At 43.0% G+C, this 14039-nt stretch overlaps 2 protein-coding genes across 3 annotated transcripts; one reads left to right on the top strand and one right to left on the bottom strand.

Moving 5' to 3' along the window:
• Window positions 1-4344: 4344 nt before the first annotated feature.
• On the bottom strand, window positions 4345-7426 carry LOC121581592 (putative Dol-P-Glc:Glc(2)Man(9)GlcNAc(2)-PP-Dol alpha-1,2-glucosyltransferase). The gene is made up of 3 exons (XM_041897090.2): window positions 7087-7426; window positions 6542-6739; window positions 4345-6307 (listed from the first exon to the last, which is right to left on the bottom strand). The coding sequence occupies exons 1-3, from the start codon at window positions 7249-7251 to the stop codon at window positions 5249-5251; spliced, it is 1422 nt and encodes a 473-aa protein (XP_041753024.2). The 5' UTR covers window positions 7252-7426; the 3' UTR covers window positions 4345-5248.
• A 223-nt stretch (window positions 7427-7649) lies between these two features.
• tprkb (Tp53rk binding protein) lies at window positions 7650-10695 on the top strand. Of its 2 annotated transcripts, XM_041897088.1 has the most exons (4): window positions 7651-7892; window positions 8002-8124; window positions 8216-8392; window positions 10386-10695. In XM_041897088.1, exons 1-4 carry the CDS (start codon window positions 7752-7754, stop codon window positions 10464-10466), a joined length of 522 nt encoding a protein of 173 aa, XP_041753022.1. In that variant the 5' UTR covers window positions 7651-7751; the 3' UTR covers window positions 10467-10695. The 2 variants fall into 2 exon arrangements, with proteins under 2 accessions (XP_041753023.1, XP_041753022.1); XM_041897089.1 differs by lacking the exon at window positions 8002-8124 and having other exon boundaries at window positions 7650-7892.
• The last annotated feature ends 3344 nt before the right edge of the window (window positions 10696-14039 follow it).

The following is a 14039-nucleotide window of genomic DNA, read 5'->3' as shown; positions in this document are numbered from 1 at the left end:
CAGTCAGCGCAGGAGATGTTCACCCCTCCTCGTCCAGACTGCAAATGAATCGCGCATGCGGGAAGCCGCCGCTGGCTGATCCTGCCCTGGCTTACATTCAGGGCGGGATGTAAATGTAGGGCGTTTTTTACTCACTTTTTGTCTCTCCCACGACGTTATTCCTCTCTCCTACAGCGTCCATCACAATTACATGCACATGGCCAATTATGCAAATTGAGTGATGACGTCATTTAGCGACTTCTAGTGACTTTTAGGACAGCCAATAGCTACTTTCCTTACTGAGGAGTTGGCAACACTGCGCCTACATCGCGTTGGTCAGTGCGCGAAACTGGGCACAGTGCGCAGTTTGACTAGGCTACTAATCTTATGTTGCCTGGGGCTGTGTGGCATGCAAAATTACTTGTAGATCAATGACTGTCAACACAGTAACATGCAATTCCACGCTGAAGGAGAGGACGCATCGGTTGACTTAAAAGATGAGAGGTATTTTCGGAAGGTTGAAAGAATGTAATATGAGCAAAACATTTTAGTGAATAGGCGATTCATAATATTTGAATCGATATTCTGACCGATGCATGCTACCTACATTTTGTTTGGGGTCCGCGGACCGATGCACTTGTATCTTAGACATTTGAATCGGGGACCGATGCATATCGGTGAATCATTACATCCCTAGTAGAGAGCATACTTGATTACTCTATTGACATCAGTGCAGGTAGGAAGAGCACTTCACAACACTATAGATACAAGGCAATCAATACCTCATTTACAGTAAGCATGTTCATTCTTGTTTCTTTGTCTAGCCTTTGTCTCTTCACAACAAGTCACACATTCTGATATACAGTTCCATTTACACACTTCATATACTTGTCAAACCTTTTTTTTCTTCTATAAAAGCAATGTTTCCCAATCAAGCTAATCGTGCACAATTCAAGATTGAGTTCATATGTACAGTTGAAGTTGAAGAGGGACTAAACACCTCCCTCTGCAACTGGATCCTGGACTTCCTGATGGGCCGCCCCCAGGTGGTAAGGGTAGGTAACAACACATCTGCCACACTGATCCTCAACACGGGGGCCCCTCAGGGGTGCGTGCTCAGTCCCCTCCTGTACTCCCTGTTCACCCATGACTGCATGGCCAGGCACGACTCCAACACCATCATTAAGTTTGCCGACGACACAACAGTGGTAGGCCTGATCACCGACAACGATGAGACAGCCTATAGGGAGGAGGTCAGAGACCTGGCCGTGTGGTGCCAGGATAACAACCTCTCCCTCAACGTGACCAAGACAAAGGAGATGATTGTGGACTACAGGAAAAAAAAGAGGACTAAGCACACCCCCATTCTCTTCGACAGGGCTGTAGTGGAACAGGTTGAGAGCTACAAGTTAATTGGTGTCCACATCACCAACAAACTGTCATGGTCCAAACACACCAAGACAGTCGTGAAGAGGGCACGACAAAGCCTATTCCCCCTCAGGAGACTGAAAAGATTTGGCATGGGTCCTCAGATCCTCAATAAATTCTACAGCTGCACCATCGAGAGCATCCTGACTGGTTGCATCACCGCCTGGTATGGCAACTGCTCGGCCTCCGACCGCAAGGCACTACAGAGGGTAGTGCGTACGGCCCAGTACATCACTGGGGCCAAGCTTCCTGCCATCCAGGACCTCTATACCAGGCGGTGTCAGAGGAAGGCCCTCAAAATTGTCAAAGACTCCAGCAACTCTAGTCATAGACTGTTCTCTCTGCTACCGCACGGCAAGCGGTACCGGAGTGCCAAGTCTAAGTCCAAAAGATTTCTCAACAGCTTCTACCCCCAGGCCATAAGACTCCTGAACAGCTAATCATGGCTACCCAGACTATTTGCACTGCCCCCCCACCCCCACCCCCCACCACATATTTTTATGCTGCTGCTACTCTGTTAATTATTTATGCATAGTCACTTTAACTCTACCCACATGTACATATTACTTCAACTACCTCAACTAGCCGGTGCCCCCGCACATTGACTCTGCACCGGTACCCCACTGTATATATAGCCTCCCTACTGTTATTTTATTTTACTTCTGCTCTTTTTTTCTCAACACTTTTTTGTTTTATTTACATTTTTTATTAAAAAATAAATGCACTGTTGGTTAAGGGCTGTAAGTAGGCATTTCACTGTAATGTCTGCACCTGTTGTATTCGGCGCATGTGGCCAATACAATTTGATTTGATTTGATTTGACTTAGGTTGGAGTCATTAAAACTTGTTTTTCAACCACTCCACAAATGTGTTGTTAACAAACTATAGTTTTGGCAAGTCGGTTAGGACATCTACTTTGTGCATGACACAAGTCATTTTTCCAACAATTGTTTACAGACAGATTATTTCACTTATAATTCACTGAATCATAATTCCAGTGGGTCAGAAGTTTACATACACTAAATTGACTGTGTCTTTAAACAGCTTGGAAAATTCCAGAAAATTATGTCATGGCTTTAGAAGCTTCTGATATGCTAATTGACATCATTTGAGTCAATTGGAGGTGTACCTGTGGATGTATTTCAAGGCATACCTTCATACTCAGTGCCTCTTTGCTTGACATCATGGGAAAATCAAAAGAAATCAGCCAAGACCTCAGAAAAATAATTGTAGACCTCCACAAGTCTGGTTCATCCTTAGGAGCAATTTCCAAATGCCTGAAGGTACCACGTTCATCTGTACATACAATAGTACGCAAGTATAAACACCATGGGACCACGCAGCCGTCATACCGCTCAGGAAGGAGACGCGTTCTGTCTCCTAGAGATTAACGTACTTTGGTGCGAAAAGTGCAAATCAATCCCAGAACAACAGCAAAGGACCTTGTGGAGATGCTGGAGGAAACAGGTACAAAAGTATCTATAGCCACAGTAAAACAAGTCCTATATCAACATAACCTGAAAGGCCGCTCAACAAGGAAGAAGCCACTGCTCCAAAACCACCATAAAAAGCCAGACTACAGTTTGCAACTGCACATGGGGACAAAGAACGTACTTTTTCGAGAAATGTCCTCTGGTCTGATGAAAAAAAATAGAACTGTTTGGCCATAATGACCATCGTTATGTTTGGAGGAAAAAGGGGGTTGCTTGCAAGCCGATGAACACCATCCCAACCGTGAAGCACGGGGATGGCAGCATCATGCTGTGGGGGTGCTTTGCTGCAGGAGGGACTGGTGCACTTCACAAAATAGATGGCATCATGAGGAAGGAAAATTATGTGGATATATTGAAGCAACACCTCAAGACATCATTCAGGAAGTTAAAGCTGGTCTTCCAAATGGACAACGACCCCAAGCATACTTCCAAAGTTGTGGCAAATTGGCTTAAGGACAACAAAGTCAAGGTATTGAAGTGGCCATCACAAAGCCCTGACCTCAATCCTATAGAAAATGTGTGGGCAGAACTGAAAAAGCGTGTGCGAGCAAGGAGGCCTACAAACCTGACTCAGTTAAACCAGCTCTGTCAGGAGGAATGGGCCAACATTCACTCAACTTATTGTGGGAAGCTTGTGGAAGGCTACCTGAAACATTGGACCCAAGTTAAACAATTTAAAGGCAATGCTACCAAATACTAATTGAGTGTATGTAAACTTCTGACCCACTGGGAATGTGATGAAATAAAAGCTGAAATAAATAATTCTCTCTACTATTATTCTGACATTTCACATTCTTAAAATAAAGTGGTGATCCTAACTGACCTAAAACAGGGAATTTGTACTAGGATTAAATGTCAGGAATTGTGAAAAACTGAGTTTAAATGTATTTGGCTAAGGTATATGTAAACTTCTGACTTCAACTGTATATTTACAAAATATTAGAGCACCACCTTGTGGTGAAATGGGTGTATTAATGCATCAGGTAGTGGCTCAAACTTACTCAACAATATTAGTATCAAATGAATAATTTTATTGCATCACTTCATTTGATCATTTCAGCCCAGGGACAGCCATACAGGGACAAGAAAGATCAGTAACAGACAGGTAAATATGCAGGTAGAAAATACAGGTAAAAGTAATCGAATTCTGACCAAAAAACATTTATGAAGCTAATGTACACACTACTTTTGAAGAATCTACATACAGTACCAGTGAAAAGTTTGGACACACCTACTCATTCAAGGGTTTCTCTTTATTTTTCTACATTGTAGAATAATAGTGAAGACATCAAAACTATGAAATAACACATATGGAATCATGTAGTAACCAAAAAAGTGTTAAACAAATCAAAATATATTTTATATTTGAGATTCTTCAAAGTAGCCACCCTTTGCCTTGATGACAGCTTTGCACACTCTTGGCATTCTCTCAACCAGCTTCATGAGGAATGCTTTTCCAACAGTCTTGAAGGTGTTCCCACATATGCTGAGCACTTGTTGACTGGTACTGTATGTTAAAGACTGTTTATTAAAAGTAGATGAAATCATTGACTGAATAGTTAAGCTACTGGATGATATCTTAGACCTAAAGGACAGAGAAGGATTCTGGAACTTTAGGACAACCAACCACACTCAAGAAACACAAAGAAGTTCAAGAACATTATTCAAGGGAATGCAGTTGAAGGCAAGAATGAGAGAACCTAAAATACACTACAAAGAAAAAAAGTTGATTATAACCCATTGTATATCACAACTTTACTCTTCAGAATATTGCAGCAGAATGTAAACACAGATGTTTGTTTACATGGTTTATGGATGCTATTCCCAGTATAGAATAGGGAATAACAGACTAATAAATGTATTTGAATACAGTCAGGGATGTTGTATGTTTACAAAGCGAGCCACATCATTTAGTCTCTATCAACCTTAAACCATCTGTTATAATTAAATATGGACAAATAAACACGTATAACTCTACCACAGAGTTAAATTAAGATAAGTCATGAATGTTCTTAATTTGCAGAAAACAAATAAAGTTCATTTAAACCATACAGTATAATACACAGATCCCTGTTTTACAATATGGCTTTTTAATTTTTCGGTCTCTTCCTCCATCCAAATTACATCATTCAATGTACAATTCACAGTTCAAATGTACATTATAAACGTCTTGTGCTCTTCAAAGTATTTTTCATATGAAATGCATTTTCTCACATTTAGGGCCAGGAGTTTTTCCTGAGCATGATCTCATCACAACAGGAAAAACTCCTGGCCCTACTCATTTTAAATAGAAAAAGTATAACCTATAGGTTTTTCCAAATGACTGGGTTCCTTCTGTTCAGGTCAGGCTACCACATAAACCTCTGTACAGCCGGACTATTTGGCCATTGAAAAGTCTTGTTGACGAAGATGTAGAGCGTGGCTGCGTTGACGGCTGTATATAGCAGGAACTCCAGCACCAGCCTGGTGAGGGTGGGCAGGGGCATGTGGAGGCGGTAGAGCAGGTACGGAACAATAAAGTACCTGAACTCTAGCAGCTTCTGAGGCACTGTGGCCGCCAGCAGACACACCAGGAACGCCAGGCTCCAGAACAGCGACCGGGCCTTCAGAGTGTCCATGAAGTTCCAAGCTGCAAACACGTATGCCGGGATGAGGGCAAAACGCACCGCCTCGTGCTTCTGGAAAATCCTCTTCCACACGTAGAAGGGGAAGTGTCTGTTGTCGGCCAGGAGGTACTTGTGGACGAAGGTGAACTTCCACACTAGGAGCAGGCAGAGTCCTGTAACCAGTAAGTAGAGCAGTGGCTGCTTCTTGAGGGTCTGGAGGAAGCGGAGAGCTCGGTGGTAGCACAGCGACGTGGGGATGGAGAAGAAGAGGGCAAAGGAGAAGAAGTAGAAGAGCTGAGGGAAGTTGAGACAGGCCTCGTGACTGGTTCTGTCCCCGACTACGATCCCATCATTCAACACGATGAACACGATAAAACCCACGGCAACAAGAATGTACGGCCACACCACTAGCATCACAGCCTTCATGTGATTGGCTGTGGTCAGAAATTCCAACAGGAAACGCATCACTCTCTTCACCCCGCTTACGGAGAAAGGTATCTGACAGGGCGACTTGTCGTCCTTCTTCTTCGACTGTTCCGTCCTCCAGGTTTCGTCCATCTTGTTGGCCACCACCGTGCCGGCGCAGAACACCACCCAGATTATGTTGGTCTGGCGGAAGAATATGGCGAAGACGCCGAGGAGTGCCGAGGCTTTGTGACAGCCGTACAGGGTCATGAGGTACGTGAAGAGGATGAAGAAAGTAGATCCGGCATCTGTGTAGTAGAGGAAGTTGAAGAAGTAGAGCACAGGGAAGGTGGACAGGGACAGGGCTGAGAGAACTCTGCGGGAGGCAGTCTTAGTCTGAAAGAGAAACCATGGTTGTTATGACTAACAAAAGGAATGCAATTGAAGCTTTAAAGGCATTCAATCATTTTTTCAAGGTCTTTTCATTTATAGCAACATTATTTGAGGTAGGTGAGTAAAAGTTGGACTGGAGCAAAAGCCTGCACAGTGCACACACTGCAGCTTTCCAGAACAGGAGCTGGCCACCCTTGGGGATGTTTTAAATGTAATAACATTAAATAACATTATTACCTTCTGTTTAAGGTGGAGCTTGCAGATGATAAGATAGAGCAGGTAGAGGATGCCACAGTTGAAGAGGAGGTTGATGAAGCGCAGCATCGCTGTAGAACACACTACCTTCCCTGAGAGGTCCACTAGCCACACTACTGGCTTGATCACACCTACTGACGCCAGGTACAGGCCAGGAAGCGTGGTGATCATTGGGTCCCACTGGAACAACAAAGAGAAAGGAAAAAGATCCCATTAAAGAGCCTCTACTACAGCATTGAACTTAAAAGGGTTATTGTTATTCAAGCTAGAGACAGATGCCAAATGGTTGATACATATAGGGCTATATACCACTGCAGAAGTACAATGCTTTTCAGGATTCAGGCATATTATCCACAATAATGACTAGCGAGAGTCTGATATGTCTGTGTTCATCGTCACAGATGGCTTAGTTAAGGGTTAAAAGGTCTAGCTAGCAATCTGTCACATTATTCCAAGGACAAGCGTTAATCCGACAAGCAACAATGTAACAAAATCAAGGAAATGACAATGACATAGCAAAACGATACCTCGTTGAATTTCCCGTAGCAGTATTTCTGAGCTTGTCGGACGTGAAATATTTCGTCCATGTAGGGCTCCCTTTGCTCCCGAGTTATTTTGGAGAACAGGAGACATGAAACCAAAAAGTTGGTGCTGCAGAGAGCAGTGAAAATGTACCCTTCGAATTTCTCCATCTTCACCTACGAATTCCGAACTAACGCGGAAATCAATCTAAAATTAGATACTTATATATGGTGTACACTACATACGACTGTATATTTCTTGAAATAACATTACAATAAATATACAGATCTTTCCATTTAGCTAAAACGAAAACGGAAGAGTTTAGATTTTTTGACAGCTTGCTGGTCCGTCAGTGAAAGGTAGTCCGTACGGAAGCTGTTTTAAAATTCTGAGTTCCTATCGGTATCATTTCACAAATTATTGAATTGCTTCTCTGTTGTACAATCATTTAAAAAATGCGAGCTTATATCTATTATATTTTATTTCATAATATGTATTGACAATTTATAGGTACAGCATAAATATTTATTCTCGTGTAAAACCGGAACCTTTCAGATTATTTGTGTTACTTTGTTTTTGTTCCCTCTGTATTTCATTTTTTTAACCACGTGAGATGGTCTAACAGAAATGTTCGAGTGTTTTTTATCCACAAATTAGTTTTTCTTCAGCTATGTATTCAACTCAGGAATTGGAACTCTTTCCTGATCGTACTGTAACGCAGTTGCTATTCAAAGATGTCAAAAACGCCGCAGAATTGAGGAAAAATGCCATGGAAGGAAAGATTAATGGTGCCTTGATAAACCCGTCTATGGTGAGACAATGTTGCTAGCTAGTTAGACATGTTGGTTTGATATAATGTATGAATGCTTGACTGAAGTTGATGCAATGTTCCACAAACTGATGATTTGAAATGTTTGCAGATAGTGAACCCGTTCCAAGTGTTAGTGGCAGCAAACAAGGCAGTCCATTTACATAGAACTGGGAAAATGAAGACAAGGAGCTTATATTCCGAAATCATCTACAACCTTTCACCCACTAATAATGTAAGTAGCCTCTAAAAGTATCACACACACATTGACACTTCTTTCAAAGTAATATCCCATCCCATTGTCTTTTACACATATTTTCCTTTAGATTTCAGAGGCCTTCAAGAGGTTTGGGATGTCAGACAGTGACAGTGCTGTTCTCATAGTTCTGGTCCATTGCAAAGAGGAGACGCAGCACATGAGTGACATCATTGCCAAGGTGGATGGACAACAGATCCCAGTTGAAGATGTCTCCATGTTGACCGACCCTGCTAAGATCAAAAAGGTTGGTCTTGTTTTTCTTTGTCAGTCTTGTTCTTCCTGGAGTGTTGGGCACACACACACAAATATATATGCATTGCCTTCAGAAAGTTTTCAGACCCCTTGACTTTTTCCACATTTTGTTACATTACAGCCTGTATTAAATTAATAAAAATCCTCAGCAATCTACACACAATACCCCATATTTACATAAGTATTCAGACCCTTTGTTATGAGACTCGAAATTGAGCTCAGGTACATCCTGTTTCCATTGATCATCCTTGAGATGTTTCTACAACTTGATTGGAGTGCACCTGTGGTAAATTCAATTGATTGGACATGATTTGGAAAGGTACACACCTGTCTATATAAGGTCCCACATTTGACAGTGCATGTCAGAGCAAAAACCAAGCTCCGAGACAGGATTGTGTCGAGGCACAGATCTGGGGGAAGGGTACCAAAAAATTTATGCAGCATTGATGGTCCCCAAGAACACAGTGGCCTCCATCATTCTTAAATGGAAGAAGTTTAGAACCACCAAGACTCTTCCTAGAGCTGGCTGCCCGGCCAAACTGAGCAATCGGGGGAGAAGGGACTTGGTCAGGGAGGTGACCAAGAACCCGATGGTCACTCTGACAGAGCTCCAGAGTTCCTTTGTGGAGATGGGAGAACCTCCCAGAAGGACAACCATCTCTGCAGCACTCCACCAATCAGGCCTTTATGGTAGAGTGGCGAGACTGAAGCCACTCCTCAGTAAAAGGCATATGACAGCCCGCTTGGAGTTTGCCAAAGGCACCTAAATGACTCTCAGACCATGAGAAACAAGATTCTCTGGTCTGATGAAACCAAGATTGAACTCTTTGGCCTGAATGCGAAGCGTCACGTCTGGAGGAAACCTGGCAACGTCCCTACGGCGAAGCATGGTGGTGGCAGTATTATGCTGTGGGGATGTTTTTCAGCGGCAGGTACTGGGAGACTAGTCAGGATCGAGGGAAAGATGAACGGAGCAGAGTACAGAGAGATCCTTGATGAAAACCTGCTCCAGAGGGCTCAGGACCACAGACTGGGGCGAAGGTTCACCTTCCAACAGGGCAGCGCAGGAGCGGCTTCGGGACAAGTCTCTGAATGTCCTTGAGTAGCCCAGCCTGAGCCTGGACTTGAACCCGATCGAACATCTCTGGAGAGACCTGAAAATAGCTGTGCAGCGACGCTCCCCATCCAACCTGACAGAGCTTGAGAAGATCTGCAGAGAAGAATGGGAGAAACTCCCCAAATACAGGTGTGCCAAGCTTGTAGCGTCATACCCAAGAAGACTCGAGGCTGTAATCGCTGCCAAAGGTGCTACAACAAAGTATTGAGTAAAGGGTCAGAATACTTATGTAAATGTGATATTTCTGGGGGTTTTAAAATATAAATGAGCAAACATTTCTAAAACCTGTTTCTGTTTTGTCATTATTGGGTATTGTGTGTAAATTGATGAGGGAAAAAAACAATTTAATCAATTTTAGAATAAGGCTGTAACATTAAAACAGAAGCTCATGCCTTGCTTTACTGTAGGTTACACAACAACATTAGGAATTATATTTTTCGTCAACTGCCAAGCCATAATAAACATTTTAATGTTCTAGATGAAAATAATAAATTGTGCGATTCTCAGGTAACAATAATGTAAATGTCTGCACCAAAGCCTGCCACCTTATCTTCCAACGGAGATGTTTCTTTTTAAGGATCTAAATGTCCTTTTATCTACTGCATCTGCATACATGTTTATAGATTACGTAATATATAATAACTGATACCAATAATGTATAGATTATGTAATGTATTATGACTCCAAATGAAATATTGTACCATGTTTGACTATGACTGCTTTTAGTGTCTCAACTCTCTTTGACTAGTCACAATGTGGTTTTTAAAATGTGTATTTTGTACTGTCAACTATTGTATCATTGTGGAGTGACACTTTAATGAATGTTTCTAACTCTAACTCAACATGCTCGTGTTTTTTTTTTCTCCAGCTGTACAAAACCACACCCCAGGAGGATATGTGTCTACTGGATGCTGTTGTCTGCCGGATGGCAACCAAAGATGTCATGTAGCTCAGCAAGAAGACATGGCAGCAAATGGAACCATTCATGTTATATCATTTTTTGTTGTTGAGCTTTTTCATATTGATGTTTGTTGCACAATTACATTTGACATTTTAGTCATTTAGCAGACGCTCTTATCCAGAGCGACTTACAGTTAGCGAGTGCATACATTTTCCTACTTTTGTCATAAAACAAATGTTTTCCTCCTTGAATATGTTAATAAACATGTTTTTTTTTTTACATGACTGTTCATTTACACATCAGCAATGTTGAGTCTGGTTAGAAAATGACAGATGTGTAAAAAGTTGGGAGGACCAAAATGGGCTAGTGTCTATAGCTAGGTTCCCATCCAATTGGCTACAGATTTTCATGCAAATATTCTAAAATCTGCATAAAACACATTTCCCCACCAGAGATGTTTTATCAAATCAAATTGACTTATTGTGGATAAAAGGCTGAGCGTGATGATGTAGTGCACATAAAAATTACTTTTGCGTTTAAAGTCCCATGTACCGAATAAGATACATGTAAATGGTTTGCCATCGCATTTTCAACTCAACTGATGGTTTTGTCACACAAAATTGCGTTATATAGAGAATGTGCCCACCATGGTGCCTTGGCACGTGCGCTCTAGCCCACAGCTCGCAGATACAGTGCGGGTATTGCCTACATGATGAGATTATTCTGGACAAATGAGCAAAATTATTTGTCAGATGGCAGCCAAGCATCAATCATCATGTCACCAGAATAAGACCCTCAATATTTATTGGAAAGGAGCATCAATCTCATCACCGTGCACTTTCACAACCCTGTGAAGTTCATCATAATTGATTTCATCTGTAGCCTAACACCTCGATCACACCGACAGTGTTTATTCATTTTGGTACACCAGCAATAAATTCATTTCCAATGGAACGCTGCATTTGCCTTGCAGCATTGTGTTGCAGAGGCAGTTGCAGTCCGTTCTGTGTGGTGCATACGTTGGATTTATCGAACGTATGCGTCGAACTGTATGGGTAGACAGCTTGACAGAAATGGTAGCAGAAGGTGAATGACGCTATAGGTGTGATCGAGGCGTCTAACCAGCGTTCCATTGGAAATGAATATACACTGCTCAAAAAAATTAAGGGAACACTTAAACAACACAATGTAACTCCAAGTCAATCACACTTCTGTGAAATCAAACTGTCCACTTAGGAGGCAACACTGATTGACAATACATTTCACATGCTGTTGTGCAAATGGAATAGACAACAGGTGGAAATTATAGGCAATTAGCAAGACACCCCCAATAAAGAAGTGGTTCTGCAGGTGATGACCACAGACCACTTCTCAGTTCCTATGCTTCCTGGCTGATGTTTTGGTCACTTTTGAATGCTGGCGGTGCTTTCACTCTAGTGGTAGCATGAGACGGAGTCTACAACCCACACAAGTGGCTCAAGTAGTGCAGCTCATCCAGGATGGCACATCAATGCGAGCTGTGGCAAGAAGGTTTGCTGTGTCTGTCAGCGTAGTGTCCAGAGCATGGAGGCACTACTAGGAGACAGGCCAGTACATCAGGAGACGTGGAGGAGGCCGTAGGAGGGCAACAACCCAGCAGCAGGACCGCTACCTCCGCCTTTGTGCAAGGAGGAGCAGGAGGAGCACTGCCAGAGCCCTGCAAAATGACCTCCAGCAGGCCACAAATGTGCATGTGTCTGCTCAAACGGTCAGAAACAGACTCCATGAGGGTGGTATGAGGGCCCGACGTCCACAGGTGGGGGTTGTGCTTACAGCCCAACACCGTGCAGGACGTTTGGCATTTGCCAGAGAACACCAAGATTGGCAAATTCGCCACTGGCACCCTGCGCTCTTCACAGATGAAAGCAGGTTCACACTGAGCACATGACAGACGTGACAGTCTGGAGACGCCATGGAGAACATTCTGCTGCCTGCAGCATCCTCCAGCATGACCGGTTTGGCGGTGGGTCAGTCATGGTGTGGGGTGGCATTTCTTTGGGGAGCCGCACAGCCCTCCATGTGCTCGCCAGAGGTAGCCTGACTGCCATTAGGTACCGAGATGAGATCCTCAGACCCCTTGTGAGACCATATGCTGGTGCGGTTGGCCCTGGGTTCCTCCTAATGCAAGACAATGCTAGACCTCATGTGGCTGGAGTGTGTCAGCAGTTCCTGCAAGAGGAAGGCATTGATGCTATGGACCGCCCGTTCCCCAGACCTGAATCCAATTAAGCACATCTGGGACATCATGTCTCGCTCCATCCACCAACGCCACGTTGCACCACAGACTGTCCAGGAGTTGGCGGATGCTTTAGTCCAGGTCTGGGAGGAGATCCCTCAGGAGACCATGCGCCACCTCATCAGGAGCATGCCCAGGCGTTGTAGGGAGGTCATACAGGCACGTGGAGGCCACACACACTACTGAGCCTCATTTTGACTTGTTTTAAGGACATTACATCAAAGTTGGATCAGCCTGTAGTGTGGTTTTCCACTTTAATTTTGAGGGTGACTCCAAATCCAGACCTCCATGGGCTGATACATTTGATTTCCATTGATAATTTTTGTGTGATTTTGTTGTCAGCACATTCAACTATGCAAAGAAAAAAGTATTTAATAAGATTATTTCATTCATTCAGATCTAGGATGTGTTGTTTAAGTGTTCCCTTTATTTTTTTGAGCAGTGTACTTCTGGTGTACCAAAATGCAATGATGCTGTTATGCCTCGATCACACCTACAGTGTCATTGCGCAAAATGGTACGCTGCATCATCTGGATATGTGTGCAACAAAAGTTAAACATTCACCTTCTACTATCATTTCTGTCAAGCCGTCTGCGCATACAGTTTGACGCATATGTTCGATAAATCTAACGTATGCACCACACAGAACCCACTGCAACTGCCTCTGCAACGCAATGCTGCAAGGCAAACGCAGTGTTCCATTGGAAATGAATATACTTCTGGTTTACCAAAATGCAATGGCGCTGTCGGTGTGACCGAGGCGTAAGCCATGGCAGAGTGCCTCAAGACGGTTGAAAAACAAAGGCATCCAAATTTACTACATAAAACATTGAGACAATAATGACATAAGTAGCCTATGCTTTGGTTATTTCTAGTTTTGAGATTATTTATCAAATATGGCTTACTGTACAGTATATGATGCAATGTATTTACAGTCAGTACATTTGATGAAAAACAGCTTGTCCTATTAAATCCACAAGTAATCCACCCCATTGTGTAACTAACTCGTTCTTGAAATAGCCCTTTCATTCATCACATTGATCGAGTGGGGAACAGTCCTGTCCTGAGTGTCCTGTCCTCTCTGCCGGCTTGGGAACTCAGAGGAAATGGTGCTCCTTGAGTTGCAGCAGTGTGACAGGCACTGTGGTACATCATCATTAATCAATGTTCTCATGTTCCTTCGTCACAGTTTAGGTTGGGGATTTATTAAATCCCCCTTTTGTCTTACAGGGATCTGTCGGTGTCTCCACTCACCGACATTCTTTGTTTTGCAACTTGAATCATGCTGAAAATGTTTGAAGCTGATGTAACACTTACGAATCTTTGATGATACAGTTGTTATTGAG

The sequence above is a fragment of the Coregonus clupeaformis genome, chromosome 14 (assembly GCF_020615455.1).
Source record: "Coregonus clupeaformis isolate EN_2021a chromosome 14, ASM2061545v1, whole genome shotgun sequence".
Lineage (NCBI taxonomy): Eukaryota > Metazoa > Chordata > Actinopteri > Salmoniformes > Salmonidae > Coregonus > Coregonus clupeaformis.
This window is presented reverse-complemented; position numbering and strand designations above follow the sequence as displayed.

Excerpts from the sequence above, each read along its gene's own strand:
- LOC121581592 (XM_041897090.2), bottom strand. The coding sequence starts at position 7,251 with ATGGAGAAATTCGAAGGGTACATTTTCACTGCTCTCTGCAGCACCAAC. Across the intron at positions 6,740-7,086 it reads GCTACGGGAAATTCAACGAG|TGGGACCCAATGATCACCAC; the intron begins GTATCGTTTTGC and ends TTGTTGTTCCAG. Across the intron at positions 6,308-6,541 it reads AGCTCCACCTTAAACAGAAG|ACTAAGACTGCCTCCCGCAG; the intron begins GTAATAATGTTA and ends TTTCTCTTTCAG.
- tprkb (XM_041897088.1), top strand. The coding sequence starts at position 7,752 with ATGTATTCAACTCAGGAATTGGAACTCTTTCCTGATCGTACTGTAACG. Across the intron at positions 7,893-8,001 it reads CCTTGATAAACCCGTCTATG|ATAGTGAACCCGTTCCAAGT; the intron begins GTGAGACAATGT and ends AAATGTTTGCAG. Across the intron at positions 8,393-10,385 it reads ACCCTGCTAAGATCAAAAAG|CTGTACAAAACCACACCCCA; the intron begins GTTGGTCTTGTT and ends TTTTTTCTCCAG.